At 43.0% G+C, this 15,093-nt stretch overlaps 1 protein-coding gene and 1 long non-coding RNA gene across 3 annotated transcripts; one reads left to right on the plus strand and one right to left on the minus strand.

Annotated features, from left to right (window-relative positions):
- Positions 1-408: 408 nt before the first annotated feature.
- Positions 409-7,610, minus strand: NDUFB9 (NADH:ubiquinone oxidoreductase subunit B9). Its single transcript, XM_037501929.2, has 4 exons — positions 7,468-7,610; positions 4,217-4,409; positions 3,495-3,608; positions 409-627 (listed from the first exon to the last, which is right to left on the minus strand). Exons 1-4 carry the CDS (start codon positions 7,566-7,568, stop codon positions 496-498), a joined length of 540 nt encoding a protein of 179 aa, XP_037357826.1. The 5' UTR covers positions 7,569-7,610; the 3' UTR covers positions 409-495.
- Positions 7,611-7,666: 56 nt separating this feature from the next.
- LOC119238294 (uncharacterized) lies at positions 7,667-14,734 on the plus strand. 2 transcript variants are annotated; one of them, XR_008550567.1, is made up of 4 exons: positions 7,667-7,725; positions 12,367-12,432; positions 13,207-13,266; positions 14,269-14,734. It is a non-coding gene; the product is annotated as an uncharacterized LOC119238294 (long non-coding RNA). The 2 variants fall into 2 exon arrangements; XR_005123531.2 differs by lacking the exon at positions 13,207-13,266.
- Positions 14,735-15,093: the final 359 nt, after the last annotated feature.

A 15,093-nucleotide genomic window follows, 5' to 3' on the forward strand; every position in this document is an offset into this window, starting at 1 on the left:
CAAAACATTTCATCCCAGACTGGACCCTTTAACCCCAACCAGCCACCACCTCCAGTGGTCAGAGAACGACTTAAGCCTCTGCTCTTTGGCTGAATGTGTGCTGAGTAGGGGGAGCTGTCTGTTTAATCAAACTAAAGTTCCATTAGTGGAAGCTTTAGAAAACTAAATAGATATTTGAAGTCCTCAGTACAGGCATAGCTTCTCATTTCTGATTTATTACTTCTGGCCACTTGCTAATTAAGCCTCCATCTTGAGAGTGGGCTGCTGCATAGCTCTCCCTTGTTGATAACGTGCTATCACTATAACTTAACGGGGAAGAAAAAACACAATTGCCTGAGTACACTGTGCACAGCTGCTAAGAAAACGACACTGGCCCAGGCATCCTCAAACAACACATCAGCCACACCAGACCATGTTGAGTTTTTATTAGGGCAAGCGTCTCCTTTATATGTACATTTCACTTGCCAGCATGATGGCTGAGGGGCCTTCCTCCCTCTACATGGGCCGCTCCCGGGGCCGGGTCACAAAATGCCACCACAGTGGGGGCAAGTCACCCTCCTTTCGGGCAGGAGGCAAAGCTTCAGTTTTGGGGCCACCAGGTGGGGTTTCCTCTTGCAGCTGCTTAACCTAGCAGGGAGCAAAGAAAGAACAATTAGAAAAGGAATCGAACTAACTCCTGGGAATCTGCTACCGCAGTGTCAGCTTTGTGGCCCCAGTGTATCGCGTTATGCACCATACACTCTCCCCACTGGGAAGTTTTCATATGCACCTGCACTGTAGTGATACCTGCACTTGACTCGGATATGCTAGTCTCCTTAAAGGTTTAAAACAGCAAAGTTGTGAAACCTTCTACTCATGACGCAAAACAAAGGCAATTAACATTCCAATTCCCTTGTTCCAGTCCTCCCAAACATTTTTGTCTCACCTAAGTGGTCTCCAAAAGCACCATTAAGAAATCTCAAGTCTTACATACTTTAGGGGTGTTAATGTCCCTCAGTTCTGCCTGCTGCTCTACCCATGGTCCCCTAAAACTATCACTTTTTAGAAGCGGAGAAGATCTAAGAGAACTATTGGCTACACAACGATTTTCTGAAGTTTCCTTCAGAAAAATCACTTCCTGGATTGTGGCAAACCTGGGCCTCAAACACACGTGCTATTGAATGTTAAAGAGAGGAAAGTCTGGGTGGAGAAGAGAATAGTGAACGACTGCAGAACGAACCTGCCGCTCTCCATTAAGCCAAACTGAGAATTTCTTAAAATACACTGCTCTTCTCGGTCACTGACTGTCCTTCCAACCTTCCAGTCCACCTCCACCAGGACTCCCAACAGTGCCATCCTGGGCCTTATCATCTGAACCAGCACAACTTCCAAAACCATAACTTAAATATCCCTCTCAACAACCACAGTGGCCCCCCACCTTGCAGTTCACTTGCTTGAATGCTCCCATAAAAATAATTCTTGAGACGCAGAGACTGCCATTCATGGGTCACCCCTTTTCTCTGTGCATTGATCTCCTGCCTTTACTTCCCTTCTTAATCCAGCATAGAAGTCCATCACCAGTTGCTCCCTTTTGAATAACCTCAAGCCCCAGTGGACAGACTGCACAAGCCACCTTCAAGCCTGCACCCCTACTTGGGAGAAAAATACCGGAATTAGTTGGTGTCATGACGCAGGAACCACCCCACTTCCCATGGGCCTTCACCACCGCAGAGCAATCTTCTTGCTTTTCTCTGGCAAGTCATCCCCTCCCGAGGGCTATCATCTCTTTTCCAGGCTGCACACAGGCCGTGCCCACTTTGTGCTTTTTCTTCTTGCGTCACAAAAAAAAGAGAAAGCATCCCTTGGAAACGTGTCATCTTCCTGTCATCTGTCATGAGAACTTCTGACATGATTATATTTACACACTTTGTCCAAGTATCATGGAGTGAAGAAACCCTTCGTTCCAAGTCTTCTGTCCATGATCGGGATCCCTTTCCTCTAGTCAGAAACTCTCCTCTTCAGCAGCATCACGGCCTCCCTCGCCCCAGTATCCCAATCAGCACACACACATCGCCACTGCTCTTAAAAGAAAGGAATCCCTTGGTCTCGGCATCCACTTATGGCCCCCATTCTTCTGTCCTCAGCAAACCTTCAAGCGGCATCTCCCCGCTGACTTCCCCTTCTCACCTACCGCTGCCTGTATCACTGCGCTAACACCCCAGAAAGGCTCCAGTCAAGGCCCAAATCTCTAGACATCATTTCCAGTCCTGTATTCATTTTGGCAACTTTCAGGAAAGATGGCTTTACCTGACCAATCCTGACACCTGTTCTTTTGGGCTCTCCCCATCCCCTACTGGATGTGCCCAGTCGCCTCCTGACCTGCCCCACGGGACTTCCCAATTCTCCTCCACAACCTTCAAGGCTCTCCTACATTTCCAGGGCTTTTACAGCAACCAGCAACTCGCACCTTTCTACTTCTAGTTCAAATCTCTCCTTTGAGTGTTACATTCCTGCATCTAAAATAAACTACTGACATTTGCTCTTGACATCTTATAGGAGCCTCAAATTTAACATTGTTAAATTTAGCAAATTTAAACTAAACCTCAATTGTCCTGTTGACATGTTTTTCAGGTCTTCAGTATCTCAATAACCACGACCAACAAACTCCAGAAGTTTAAGCTCAGAACCTAGAAATCCTTCTTGATTCCTCCCTTCCCTCACATACCCCTCCCATTCCATCCAAATCTTTGTCCCTCCAAACCATAGCGAGAATCTATTTCCTTCCACATCCACCACACCCATCCTACTGCTGGCCACTGTAATCTTTTGACTATTGCAATAACCCTTTCTCCATTCCTCTCGCCTGCGCCAATACATTTTTCACACAAGACTAAGCTTAAAAAATGCAAATCAGGGGCCTCCACTGGTGGCACAGCGGTGGCACAGCTGCCCGCAGCCTCTGCAGCGCCAGTTCGATCCCCGGCCACTGGCGAGGGTCCCACATGGCGCACAGACCTCTCCTGCCGCGCCTGCTGCTCCCTTCAGCAGTGTGTTTCCTTGGTGCCTGTTCTGTTCCCCGCTCTGGCTCTGGTGAATTCTCTCACCCTCCCACGCGTCTCACTGTACCCAGTGCTTGTATAAATAAATAAATAAATCTTAAAAAAAAAAAAAATGCAAATCAAATCTCATGAGTAAAAAGTGCCCAAAGGACTGGTGGAAAAGAACCCGAAAAGGTATCATGATACAGCCAGCTCAGACAAGACCTGGGGAGGACAAAAGCATAATCAGAGACTAGACGTTCCACAGAGACTGGGGAGTATATTGCAACCTATGTGCAAGAGGATTGTAAATGGTAAATTTAACACACTTAGAAACCAAAGCATATCTGAAGGCAGGGCCTGAGTGGCCAACATAGCCGGCATCTGGACCTCTGCCCACAGGGAACAAAGCCTGAGCTCCTTTCATGCGCTGACCACATAGGCCACACTAGATGGTAAAAGGCAAGTATGACTCACCTCTTGTTCCCAACTTTCTCTTCGCAGTTTCTTCCACTGCTCTCTCTTGGCAAAGTAATCAGGATACATTGCCTTCTCAGAAGGATGCCAGGTATCTAAGCACCAATCAGGAACCTATCAGGATAGAAAATCACTGTGTTAGCCCACAGGATGATACATTTATATGCCACTAAGAACATCTGCTCAGGAGACAGAGAAAAATCGATGTGGATTTTTATAAGCATTACAAGTCCCAGGATGTTACTGACACTAAGCCACAGACAGCAGAAGACAAGCAGGGCCCACAGCAAAGGAGGATGCCTTCTGATGAAACAAACTAGTGCTGAAAACAGCAAGGTCAGTCCAAAGAGAACTGCCCCCTCCGCTCCCCATCTGCCTTCTTGAATAACCAGACTGGGTTTATGTCGCTTGGAAATGTCAACCAGAATTTCTCAGAAATACTAAAAAAAAAAAAAAAAAAAGCATCAATCCAAATTAGTTAACTTTGGGTCAAAACTGAGTTAGTTATTTACCAAGTAATTGAACAATCTGCCTTGCCAAAATTCTTACTAAAAGACCTCAGAGTTGAATTTGAAAAGTCTAAATGTTTTCTGGAAGAGAGGAAGATGACAGCCACAAAAGAGTATAACCATCAGAGACGCCTCCCAGTTGTCCCCAAAAGGCAGTCAGGCTTTAAGGCTGAATGAAGTTTGGGAAAGCAAAAGCCTTTAGTCCTCACCTACCTTGTAACACTCGTATCGCTCATAGGAGGTGCCCCCGGGAGAGTCAGGGAAGATATAAGGTTGAGGATGCTGACTGTGCCAGAATTCTTCCTCCGCCTCCCTCAGCAGCTGGGTGGCTCTCACCATATCCTTTTCATTCTTATGTTGGTCAAAGCGGGCTCTCAACAAGCAAGCAAAGTACCGGTATTTGTCCCTTAAACCAAAATGAATTTGGAGATTGGAAATGTTATGTATGCAGATGGGCGGTATTACTGTCTGACGAGACTGCCCTTCCCCTCGGCCCCCCCCGGGTGAGCGGCATCACTCCCGACAGCTCCCCAAACCCTGCCAAGGGAGCAGCACATCTGACTGTCCCCTGCCGTCCTCTGAACACCAACAACCAAAAATGCTCTATTACCTACAACCACTTCCCCCACCCCCAACAAAGTAATGGTGATTTAAAAAAAAAAGGGGGGGAAAAGTAGTTATAAAAGAGAAAGGCTGCATCCTCTGCTGGATCATTCAACATTCACTTAATGACAGCTTACTGGATTTCCTCCTACTTTGTGCCAGGCACTCAGCTAAATTCTGGAGATACAGATGAGTAAGGAAGAGGTGTCACATGCTGGAAACACTATTGTTTGATCAGACACACATGGGTTTGGCTCCTGACTCTGACACTAGATGCACCATCTCAGGCAAGTCATAGTCTCATTTTAGAAGAAACTGTGGGCAGAGATCATGTAGGAGGCTTTGAGAGTAACACAGGCTATGATGGGAAGGGCCTGAAGCAGGCAACTGTGGCGTGGACAGTCAGCAGATAGGAGAGAAACACATCAACTACAAGCTATGAGTGTGGGCACTCAAGTCAGAGGTGGGAACCCAATCTTAGCTCTGCTACTTACTAGCTGTGTACTCCGGTATATCACTTAATGTGTATTTGGGCCACAAGTTCCTCCTCTATGAAAGCATTATTAATAATAACAGTATCCATACCTTAAGATTGTTCTAAAGATTCGGTAAGCTAAAACACATCAACACACTTCCTACTACCACCTCGGTGCTTAATGTCAGTCACCAATTATGACATTGGGGAGAAAATTTACAAAAATTAAGGTCCAACTATACACGTCACAAAAATATGTGCCATTGTTAGAATGGTAAGTAGTTGGGAACAGCTCTCAGATTTAAAGTGACTAAATTACTAGTAATGCCATTAATTAAGGCAGGGTATTTGGGAACAGAATCAGAATTGGGTAGTGAAGAGACATTTTAAAGAATTTAAATAAGTTGAGTTTCAGAGAACTGTAGGTGATTTAACAAACAGCTAGAAATACAGACACCTGAACATAGGTGGTAGTAAAGTCCCAGAGTTAGATCAGGCTGCCCAACACGTATACAGCAATAACAGGAGGCCTAGGATGCTTAATGGAGGACAAACAATGTGATAAGGTTAGGGAGAAGAAGACAAATCAACAAAGTAAGATGTCCGTGAGATTAAAAATCACTGAATCAGGGCCTCCCCAGTGGCGCAGCGGTTGAGCGCTGGGTTGCTTAGCTGCCCGCAGCCTCTGCAGTGTGGGTTCAATCCCCGGCTGCCAGGCGAGGGCCCCACATGGCGCACCTGCTGCCGCCTGCTGCTCCCCTCAAGCACTGTATTTCTTCAGTCTGCCTATTCTGCTCTCCACTCTGGCTCTGGTGAATTCTCTCACCCTCCCGCACTTCTGACTGTACCCAGTGCTTATATAAATAAAAAAAATTAAAATAAAAATCACTGAATCAGTATTATCATAGTAGCAACTTTTATCCTATCCTCAATGACTGTTTCAGTATTCCCAGGTATAATCTGGATAACTTGACATCTCTCAAGATTTAAATCTGTTATCTGTCTACATGGCCATTTTCCCTATTAATCCTTCAGCTGCTACAATTAAAAAAAACTTGTTAGCTTTTGTTTATTCGGCATTCAGCATAGATTCTGAATTGCAAATTCTGTCTGATGAACGAATAAGGAAAACTCAGAGAAGAAACTAACAATCCCACATGCTGAACCCAGCCATCTTCCTGGCCAGCAAAGAACAGTGTCAATGACCTTTCAATATCACAAATGTGCAAACTGGGCTTCAATGATGCCTTCTACAACTCTTCCAGGCCTACTCTTGTACTATTCAGAAGTTTTTATCAGAAGCCTTTCTCCCAGGACTATATTCTGGTATTCTGATATGGGAGTGGAAGACTGGCATTCACACATGTTGGGCTGTCATCCATTCTTACACTTCATTTAGGCAACAAAAATTTCTGCTATAAGACTGATCTATGACTACTCTCAGATGGATAGAGGAAAGAAGAGAAACAATTATGTGGGATGTGCAGGTCGGACTGAATAAAGCTAAACATGAGAGCTGATGGGAGGGGGTGGGAGAATGATGCTTGGAGGTTAAACACCTGAGTGATTCCTGGCCAAGTCACTTACCAGTAGTTAATCTTGTTAAAATAAACAACAAGCCAGCTCTGAGAACTTCTCAAGCAGTCAGAATCAGTTTGACTTAACCAATTTTGCAAGACTAACTTGATCTAGGTCATTTCTCCTTTAGGCCCCTGATAATCCTAAGCAAAACATAGTTTCCCAAAATTGATGCATCCTTCACTAACCCAATTCTCAATCATTTAAGAAAATTCTAATGTCCCAATGAATCACTGTGAAGAACAATCACTGCTTTCTCCCTATATAAACTGTTTTAGAACAGTACCTCCCTGAGCTTCAGTCCACGTTTTGGTTTGCGTGCTCCAGGTTTGCAAACTCTCTTTTTAGTGTGCACGGTCAACTTTCATCGGCTTTACTTCTGTTATATCTGGGCTTTTAATACTCTCCATGCCTCTGCTTTCTCCTCTGTAAAATAAGGCTAAATAATTCCTAATCCTCGGATAAGGCACATATTATTGCTGCTGACACTAGGAACGAGAAAGTCAGGGAGAAAGCTATTATCTGGCGACCACTGGATGCAGAACAACTCGTGTTGGGCACTTTCCTTTGCTTTACTTAATCATCATGCAAATCCAGCGTCCGTTTTCCCGAAAAGAAAACTCAGGCCAGGGCCGGACCCGCATCTCGCAGGTTCGGGCCGTGACGCCCGACCCGGCCCGGGCCACGGGCCGGCTCCCCGGGCGAAGGGCCACCTTCCCCTTCCGTCCCCGAAGTCCTTGAGACCGGCGCCCCATCCTCGCCGCTCGCGGCGGCCGCTGGGCCCCCAGCCCTGGTGCCCCGCTCCCACCTGTGGATGCACCACGACTCCAGGTGGCGCAGCGACCGCTTATAAAGCCGCAACACCTTCTGCTGGTGGGTCAGGTAGGCCGCCGGCGCCGAGAACGCCATGACGGCCGCTCACCTTCAGCCGCGCGCGGCCTCCTGGGAGGCCGGAAGTGCCTGTTGGGGGCGGGACCAGCGAGGTCACTTCCGCTTCCGCCCCGCAGGACCCGCTTCCGCCCCGCAGGACCCGCCGCCGCGGTCATGAGTCGCTTTAAGTTTATAGGTAAGAGCGTCCTCCGGGCCTTAGGCGCTGCTGCTGCCCGTCAGGCCTCGTCCGCTGTGGCCACAGAGCCTGGGACTTGAAATGTCCGAATTTTTAAGGGTTGAAAGGGCGCTCAGTGGGCGAACGAGCGGGGGCTTCTGGGTAATGGCGATGTTGTGGCTTTCGGGCCAGGCGCTGGCGTCACGGAAGTGCTTACTTGAAAATTCATGAACTGAGCAATTTTGATTTATGTTCTTTTCAGTATATGGTCGTGTTCAATAAAAATGGAAAAAAGGAAGTGAAAAGACCAGAAAGGCCCATCACCTTGGTACTCGCCATCGCCCCGCACCTCACCCCCTGCCCGGCCTCGAGGGGGCCCTAAAATGAATGCATCCGTCCTGCTTTTACCGCACCCCTTTGGTGGCGCTGGCACCCGTCCCCTGCTCTGCTGGCGTCGCCCCATCTGGTGACAAAACTGCGGGACACAGTAGGAAAAAACTAGTTCTGTTACTTGGCAAATAGAAGAATTCATTCAGCATCAGTCGAGCAAAAGGGAGATGCCGGACGCAGCCAGAGGAGCAAGCATGTTCACTACCAGGCGCTTAGGGAAATCGGGGGGAGGTTGTGCGAGCTAGCCTTGGAAAGGTGACTTGGGATTGCAGGTCTTGCTGAGTTTCGTTTTACTGCATGTAGAGTGGAGCTCTGCTGAAGGCTGTTGACAGGGAGCGCTCGTTCAGTAACTCATGGCGTGCCAGTTGTCTACCCGCAAGCTTGGACTGTGAGACACAGCTTGGGGTAAAACTGCATGATCCTAGTCTTCGTGGAGCCTATCACTACCTTAAAGTGGAAAGTGATGGTCACATGTGTGCGTTAGTAAGGTACTCTTGACAGCGATTGTGTGGGTTTTGTGGAAGACAGGGAGAGGCAGAGAAGCCGTGTAGAGCTTGAGTTAAGGCAGTGGAAATGGGAGAGAGAAATGAGATGTGTATGTACTCAGCACCTATCAGCTGAATGTATAGGGCAGGTAAGGGACAGTGAACAAAGATGACTATGGTTTGGGGTAAATACCAGGATATGAGATGGAAGCGTGATTGGTTTGGCAGTGCCGTGGAGATGTAGTGACATCTATTTGGATTAGGTTAAATGACATCCTTATAGGATGTCCAGGTAGAGATGCTGGTAGATAATTGGAAATGTAGTCTGCACTCAGGAGAGAGGTTAGGATTAATAGCTTATATCTGAGAGTTGTTTGGCACAGTTGTTTTTTTTTGTTTTCCACAAATACTGTGCTAAGTACTGTGGAACGATGAAAAATTGATGGCGCCGTTTTCAGACAGCAGAGGTATGTCCAGTCAAACTTTGGTACAGACAAAGCAAATGCAGAGAATTTATGAAACGCTGTGGAGAAAATTGAAGTGGAGTTGAGGGGTAAGTCCTCATTAGAGATACTTTTCAGGTGTGATGTCTGGCAGGCTCTCCACACTAATCTGTGATGTAATTGGTGGGGGATGTGGGGTAAGAACCATGAAACACCCCAGAAAAAAAAGGCATTAATTTTATAGAAAAGTGTGTGTGTGTAGTATCAAGTTAAATCCAGGTCTCAAGCCATGTATCCTTAAATCTGACCTCAATATGGCTTCCAGAGTGGTCTATATAAAATAACATTTTTCATTTCAACTGCATTTTTCTTCTGCCTTCAGGGTTTCAGGAGGTGCTGTTTTCTTGCTTCTGATAAGGTTTTAGAGTGAGAGTTTGGGGCCATAATGTCCTCTCTGCCTCTCGTGTCTTATTACCCTCTTGCCTGGTTGATTTTCCCTTGTTCTTTAAGATTTCATAATTCCACGTTTTTTAAATATTTATTTAGCTGCCTCTCCCACTACACCACACTCTTAAGTCAGATGCCTAGTGCTATTTATCTTTGTTTCCCAGGAGTTTAATACAGTGACTGTTTCACTAAATAAGTATGAATGACTGGGCAGCATAATATGTTGCCTTAGTGGTAAGGTGATAAGAAAATTAATGAAGAAATCTAAACCAAATATGCTAGAAAAAACTTACTACAGAAGTTAAGGGAATAATTTTTTTGTATTTGCTCCTTCACTTCCACTCTCCTGAAGTTAACCATTGTTAATTTACCTTCCTTAATTTTGTAAAATATTTATACAGACACATAAAAATACGCAGACATGGGCCTCCCTGATGGCGCAAGGAGTTATGTCTCAGAACTATGAAGCTGTCGGTAGCCACTGCAACACCAGTTCAATCCCTGGCCAGGGTCTGACCCACTATACTGACTTCTCTGTCATGAACAGTACTTTGAAAAACATCTTAGACCCATAGAAGATTGGTTCATGAAACAATTGCATGAAAATTAAACCTGTGCTACAAAAGCAGGTTTAGATTTTGGTTTAGGACAACTGACTACCCCAGATTATAGTCCTGCTTTTCACTTAACAAGTGGCTATACCATGTTTCAAATATGGGTGAGGGATGGGGGAAGCAGAACTATTTTTTTTTCCTCTGGGGGGACACCTACCTCAACTTTCTGTCCCAGGTTATACTTGCAGCTAATTTCTTTGACTTTGTTGAGTAAATGTCTTCAATCTGTAATAGCAATAACAATCTATACTTTATCGTTGTCAGGTGATGGGATTTGGGGTGCAGTGGAGCCTCCCTTTTCAAAGCATCAGTGTTTTAAAATTCATCCATCAAAAGTTCACTTAAGGACACAGAAGAAGGACTGACAGGGATGTCAGCCATCGTGTGTAGATCTTGATGCATTTGCAATATGTGTGTGGATGTCTCTTGTTTACCTTTGAAATAATATAGTGCCCTTTTTAAGCTAAAAAGGTATTTTATCCTCTAAATCTTCTAAAGTAAATTTGATACTCCAGGGAATGTGTTATATATTGTCTGGAACACCCTTTAGTTTGAGAAGCAAAGCTTTAGGTGATTCCTATCCAAGCAGCCTCCTCACCACCACGAAGTGAGCCTGTGAGAGAGCAGTGGGCAGTAGTAGGAACTTCCTCCTAGGGCCATCCAGCTATGTAAGGTTTACCTGTAGTTGTGTTCTTTAACGGGATTCTTACCCTGCCCCATGTCCCTGGAAGCAGGCTGGTTAGTGCTTCTGATCGTATTTCATAATCGGGCTTATTTCCTATTCTTTGTCTTTAGTTCTCTTGCCAGCCTGGTGATTTATTCATTCATTCTGCAAATATTTACTGAATCTCTTCTGTGTCTTCCACCTACTGTGCTAAATGCTAGGAATCAGTCCTTAGCAAAAACTTGCTCACAGTCTAGTGGTGGAGACAAAGCACCTCAGCAGTGCAGAAATTTTGACTCCAAAACATATTCACATTCCAGAACTTCAGTTCTCCATTTTATTGTAATTCCTAGAACTTGCTCACAGGTGGAATACTTTCAGATGATCAGTGTGAATCTTTCCTAGGCCCCTTTGTATTGATTGAGAACAAGTCAATTGAGAAACAGTGCTCTACAGACACAGTGAATGCCTTTCGGTCTTGAAGATAGAGTCTGTGCCTATGCACGTCTGTCTGTAGGGTGGCCTTTCTGTTTACCAGCTTAGAAGCCTTAGCTTCTTACCTTCCTGCCCCTCCTTTGTGCTCCTGGGCACATAATGATGCTCCACAGGTTTGCTGTGTGTAGAACTCCTGCTCCGTGCCGGCCAGCGTGCTAGCCAGCGTGCTAGCATCTAGAGATTCAATAGTGAAGGATATAAACATTTCTTGCCTTGTGTTGCCTACACTCAAGCTTATTGTATCACAAATACAGATTACATCTATAGTTCCCACACAGAATATTAAATTCTTGAAGTGCAGGGACCAGGTGTTGGTATGTATTCATTTCCAGGTCCCCTAACTCCTTACATAGTATTGGCAGAGTTGGTCTTCACACATAATTGGTGAGTAAAGGAAATAAATGATTTGCATTTCCACTTGCAGTACCTTAATTCAGGCTCTTTTCACTGCAAATATGAGATCTTGCCTATTTCTAAACGAGATAGCCTCACTCCATTGCTCTTCATACCCCACCTCCCACAAAGGCACCAGGATGAGAGAGCCAGGATGCTAGTCGGTCCGCTGCCCAGAAGCCTTCACTGCCTCCTGTTGTGTGTGGTATTTTTGTAACATCGCTGAGTCTGACCTTTCCCTCCCTTCAAGTCTCTCCAGCAGCTGGAAAGGCCAGTGACTCCCTCCAAAGCACTGTTCTCTTTCACACCCTGGATACTTTGCTCTTGCTGCTTCCTCTGTCTGCAGTTTCCCCTCTTCTTCCAGGGCACTCTTTTAAGATTAGTTCAGGGATCCCTTCTTTCTGGATGCCCCTCTGGGGCACCTCTCCAACTAAATAGGATGTTCCTAGTCTGTGTCCCGCAGCTGCCAGTGTCTACTGGTAAGAGTTCTAGATTGCCTGTTCATGGGTCTGCCTTCCCAAGTCTGTAGTGAGTTTCTTGAGTGCTTGAGTTATATCTTACTCACCTTTGGATACCAGGTATCCGCGCCATAACTAACAGTAGTCACTTAGATGTTGTTTGAGCTTATGAATGTGTGAATGACTATTTCAGCAACAAGAGTTTTTATTTAAAATAGTTTCAAATAGAGGCTCTTAATGATTAGTCATTTATTTTACTTTTGCTTTTCACAGATATTGGTATCAACTTGACAGATCCTATGTTCAGAGGGATTTATAGGGGAGTTCAAAAACATCCAGGTAAATGTCTCCTTTTTTAAGCTAAATAATTTCTCCATGAAGATAAATGTTGTGCCTCAAGAAGAGCTTAAAAAGAATAATCTGTTCTTTAGCTGAAATATTAATAGACTTAAGCATCTTGGATAAAATTATAAACAAAGTGAAACATAAATATATATTAATAAACTATGAGAGAACATTTATACAGTAACTGTTATAACGAAGTGTTAATTACACCTCTTTTGTCTGTAGGGGTTTATAATATTGAATGTAGACTATTGTAGCCATCTGCACAAAAGCCAAACAATAATTGATGTTTTAATTAGTCCTTTTTAGCAGTTGAGCAGTAGGGTACAGAATTCAAAAATCTATTTTTTAAAAAACATTTCCAACTAGGTGACAAACGACAGCGTGACTAGGCAGGCGTGTGCTGCTGTGTCGTTCCTTTCCCCTTTCCACCCAAGTAACACTGGCCCTCGATAGCCATGGTGTGGGTGGGGAGAGGCAGTAGTACCTCAAGGACTGACGGAAAGCTTAGCCAGAAGGAAAATAGCTTATACTTATATAACACCAAGTTCACTTAAAAGACTTCTTTTGTCACTTGCAGTGACTAAGCAGGAAATGATGGTGACAAGTTTTGAAAGCAGAATGTCTCTAATAACTAAGCCTGTGAATACTGCCTCAGAAAAGTGCTATACTTGTTATTGTATAAATGCAAACAGAAAATTTTGTGATTCTGAATGATGTGGAATTGTACATTTCAATCTACTAAATCAAATCTTACTATGTCTCTAGGTGATACTTAGTGAAAGCTCTGAATATAGGGAGTGTTAGATGCCACTTGAAAGAAGAAAGGTAAATGTTAGCTCTCATAAGCCTTACCTCAAAATTTACTGCTTTGGCTTCCAGTGGAAGTTTAGATGATGTTTTTATGTATTACATATATGATACTATAAGACCACTGAAAATTTACATTTTGCTTTTCTTGCCTTTCTAGCACTTAATAGATTTCATGCTTTCTATACACATTTGTGAAATTTCATTGTGATCAGTTTCAGTCCTCTAATTCATAACATTGAGTAAAACTCTTTTGCCTTAGTATAAATAAGTTTACTAGATGGATGCTTTTTTGTCTAAAAGAAGTTTTTTAGCTACTCTAGAAAGAATAGTAATTGAATGTTGATCACATTTTTTGTGCTATATAAATGTGAAATTAATAAATTTTTATGATATAATTGTTTCATTTGGCAGCCATTTCTTAGGCCTCTCCGTGCTTAATAATTAGTGTTGATCTCCTGAGAAAAGTTTAACTTTACTTAACAGTGAATTTTGGGGAAAATAAAAAGCAACTGGCAAGGAAAATAAAAATTAATGGGAATAGTAATTATAAAAATATAGCATTAACTGAAGTTTGCAAATAAATGTTATATTATCTTTTAGGAGGCATTACAAATGCATGCCAAAAAGTCCTAGTAAAAATAAACAATCTTAATGATTATTTTATTTTTATTAAAAAAAATACAATACCAGTAAGTTTCAAGGTCAGGGCAAGTGATTTAAATTATACCAAGCAAATTCCACTAGTTTGAACCTCCTAATTTTTGTTCGTTTCCCCTGTTTGGATAAAAATGCAATTAAATCAATAACTATTCATCTAGTTTGCTTTCTATGGATTTTTTAAAAAGTTATCACTAGTTCTATTTTTTTTATATAAGTATTCATCAATTAGTTTTGATTTGACTTTGATGTATAAATGTGGTTGTTACCATGAATTTTTATTTCAAGACAGGGTGGTTAAATATAGGGTGGGTAAATTTTATTTACCAGGTTTTCTTAATGTGGGGTTATATTTTACAGATGACTTAGAGGATATAATACAGAGAGCTGTCCAGATTGGTGTAAAAAAGGTAACTCAGTTTTGTTACTCTTGAGAGCTTTTAATAATAAGTTCTGGTTAAAATACTGCAGAATAGAAGGGAAAGAGCCATTGCCACACTTGGTATTTGGAGATATACTGTCAACATAGTGACATTAGTAAGTTAATGAAATGAAATGTCAAGATATTCTCTTCAAAGCAATTTAATTGACACAGACCTTATGGGTAGTTCTTCCATGTGATCAGAAATAATGATAAATGACAAGGTCTCCGAAAATTTTTTAAAAACGTATGTGAAATAGCAAGCTTCTTTTAATAACATCATTTAGCATGTTAGAATTAAGTGGTCATAAAAAGACATGTATCTCTCTCTAAGTTTAGCTTTTATGGTGTAGGTATACCATTTATGACCGAGAGGATACTTTTATTTTCAAAATGATGATTTGATTATTGGGGACATTCCTCTCTTAAGCAAATGAATATTAGTTTACTGTCATTATTAGAATAGCTGCTTCTTTAAAAATAGCAAACTAGCCCACACATGTACACACACACACACAAATAAGGTTAAATTCCACAATGTGGTATATCAGTTTTAAATAATGGCACTGCTGACTAAATGAGTTCTTTCATCTCCAACTCCAAATTAGTATCAGTCATTATGTACAAGTAATAAGAAAAGATTAAAGTTACAATAGTAATTTCTTATGGTGTGGTCATTTATAAGTCAGTTTGGTAAGTCAGTTTATAAAATATTTTCCTGCAAACTCAAACTATACCAAGTTCCTAAATTTCAGCCAAGAATA

Source organism: Talpa occidentalis, unplaced genomic scaffold, assembly GCF_014898055.3.
Source record: "Talpa occidentalis isolate TD23 unplaced genomic scaffold, MPIMG_talOcc4v2.1, whole genome shotgun sequence".
In the NCBI taxonomy this organism is placed as follows: domain Eukaryota; kingdom Metazoa; phylum Chordata; class Mammalia; order Eulipotyphla; family Talpidae; genus Talpa; species Talpa occidentalis.

What these genes read in the sequence shown, in the direction of transcription:
- NDUFB9 (XM_037501929.2), bottom strand. Translation starts at nt 7,568, where the DNA reads ATGGCGTTCTCGGCGCCGGCGGCCTACCTGACCCACCAGCAGAAGGTG. An exon ending in AGCGATACGAGTGTTACAAG is followed by an intron (nt 3,609 to 4,216) that starts GTAGGTGAGGAC and finishes CTATCCTGATAG; the next exon opens with GTTCCTGATTGGTGCTTAGA. An exon ending in GAGAAAGTTGGGAACAAGAG is followed by an intron (nt 628 to 3,494) that starts GTGAGTCATACT and finishes GCTCCCTGCTAG; the next exon opens with GTTAAGCAGCTGCAAGAGGA.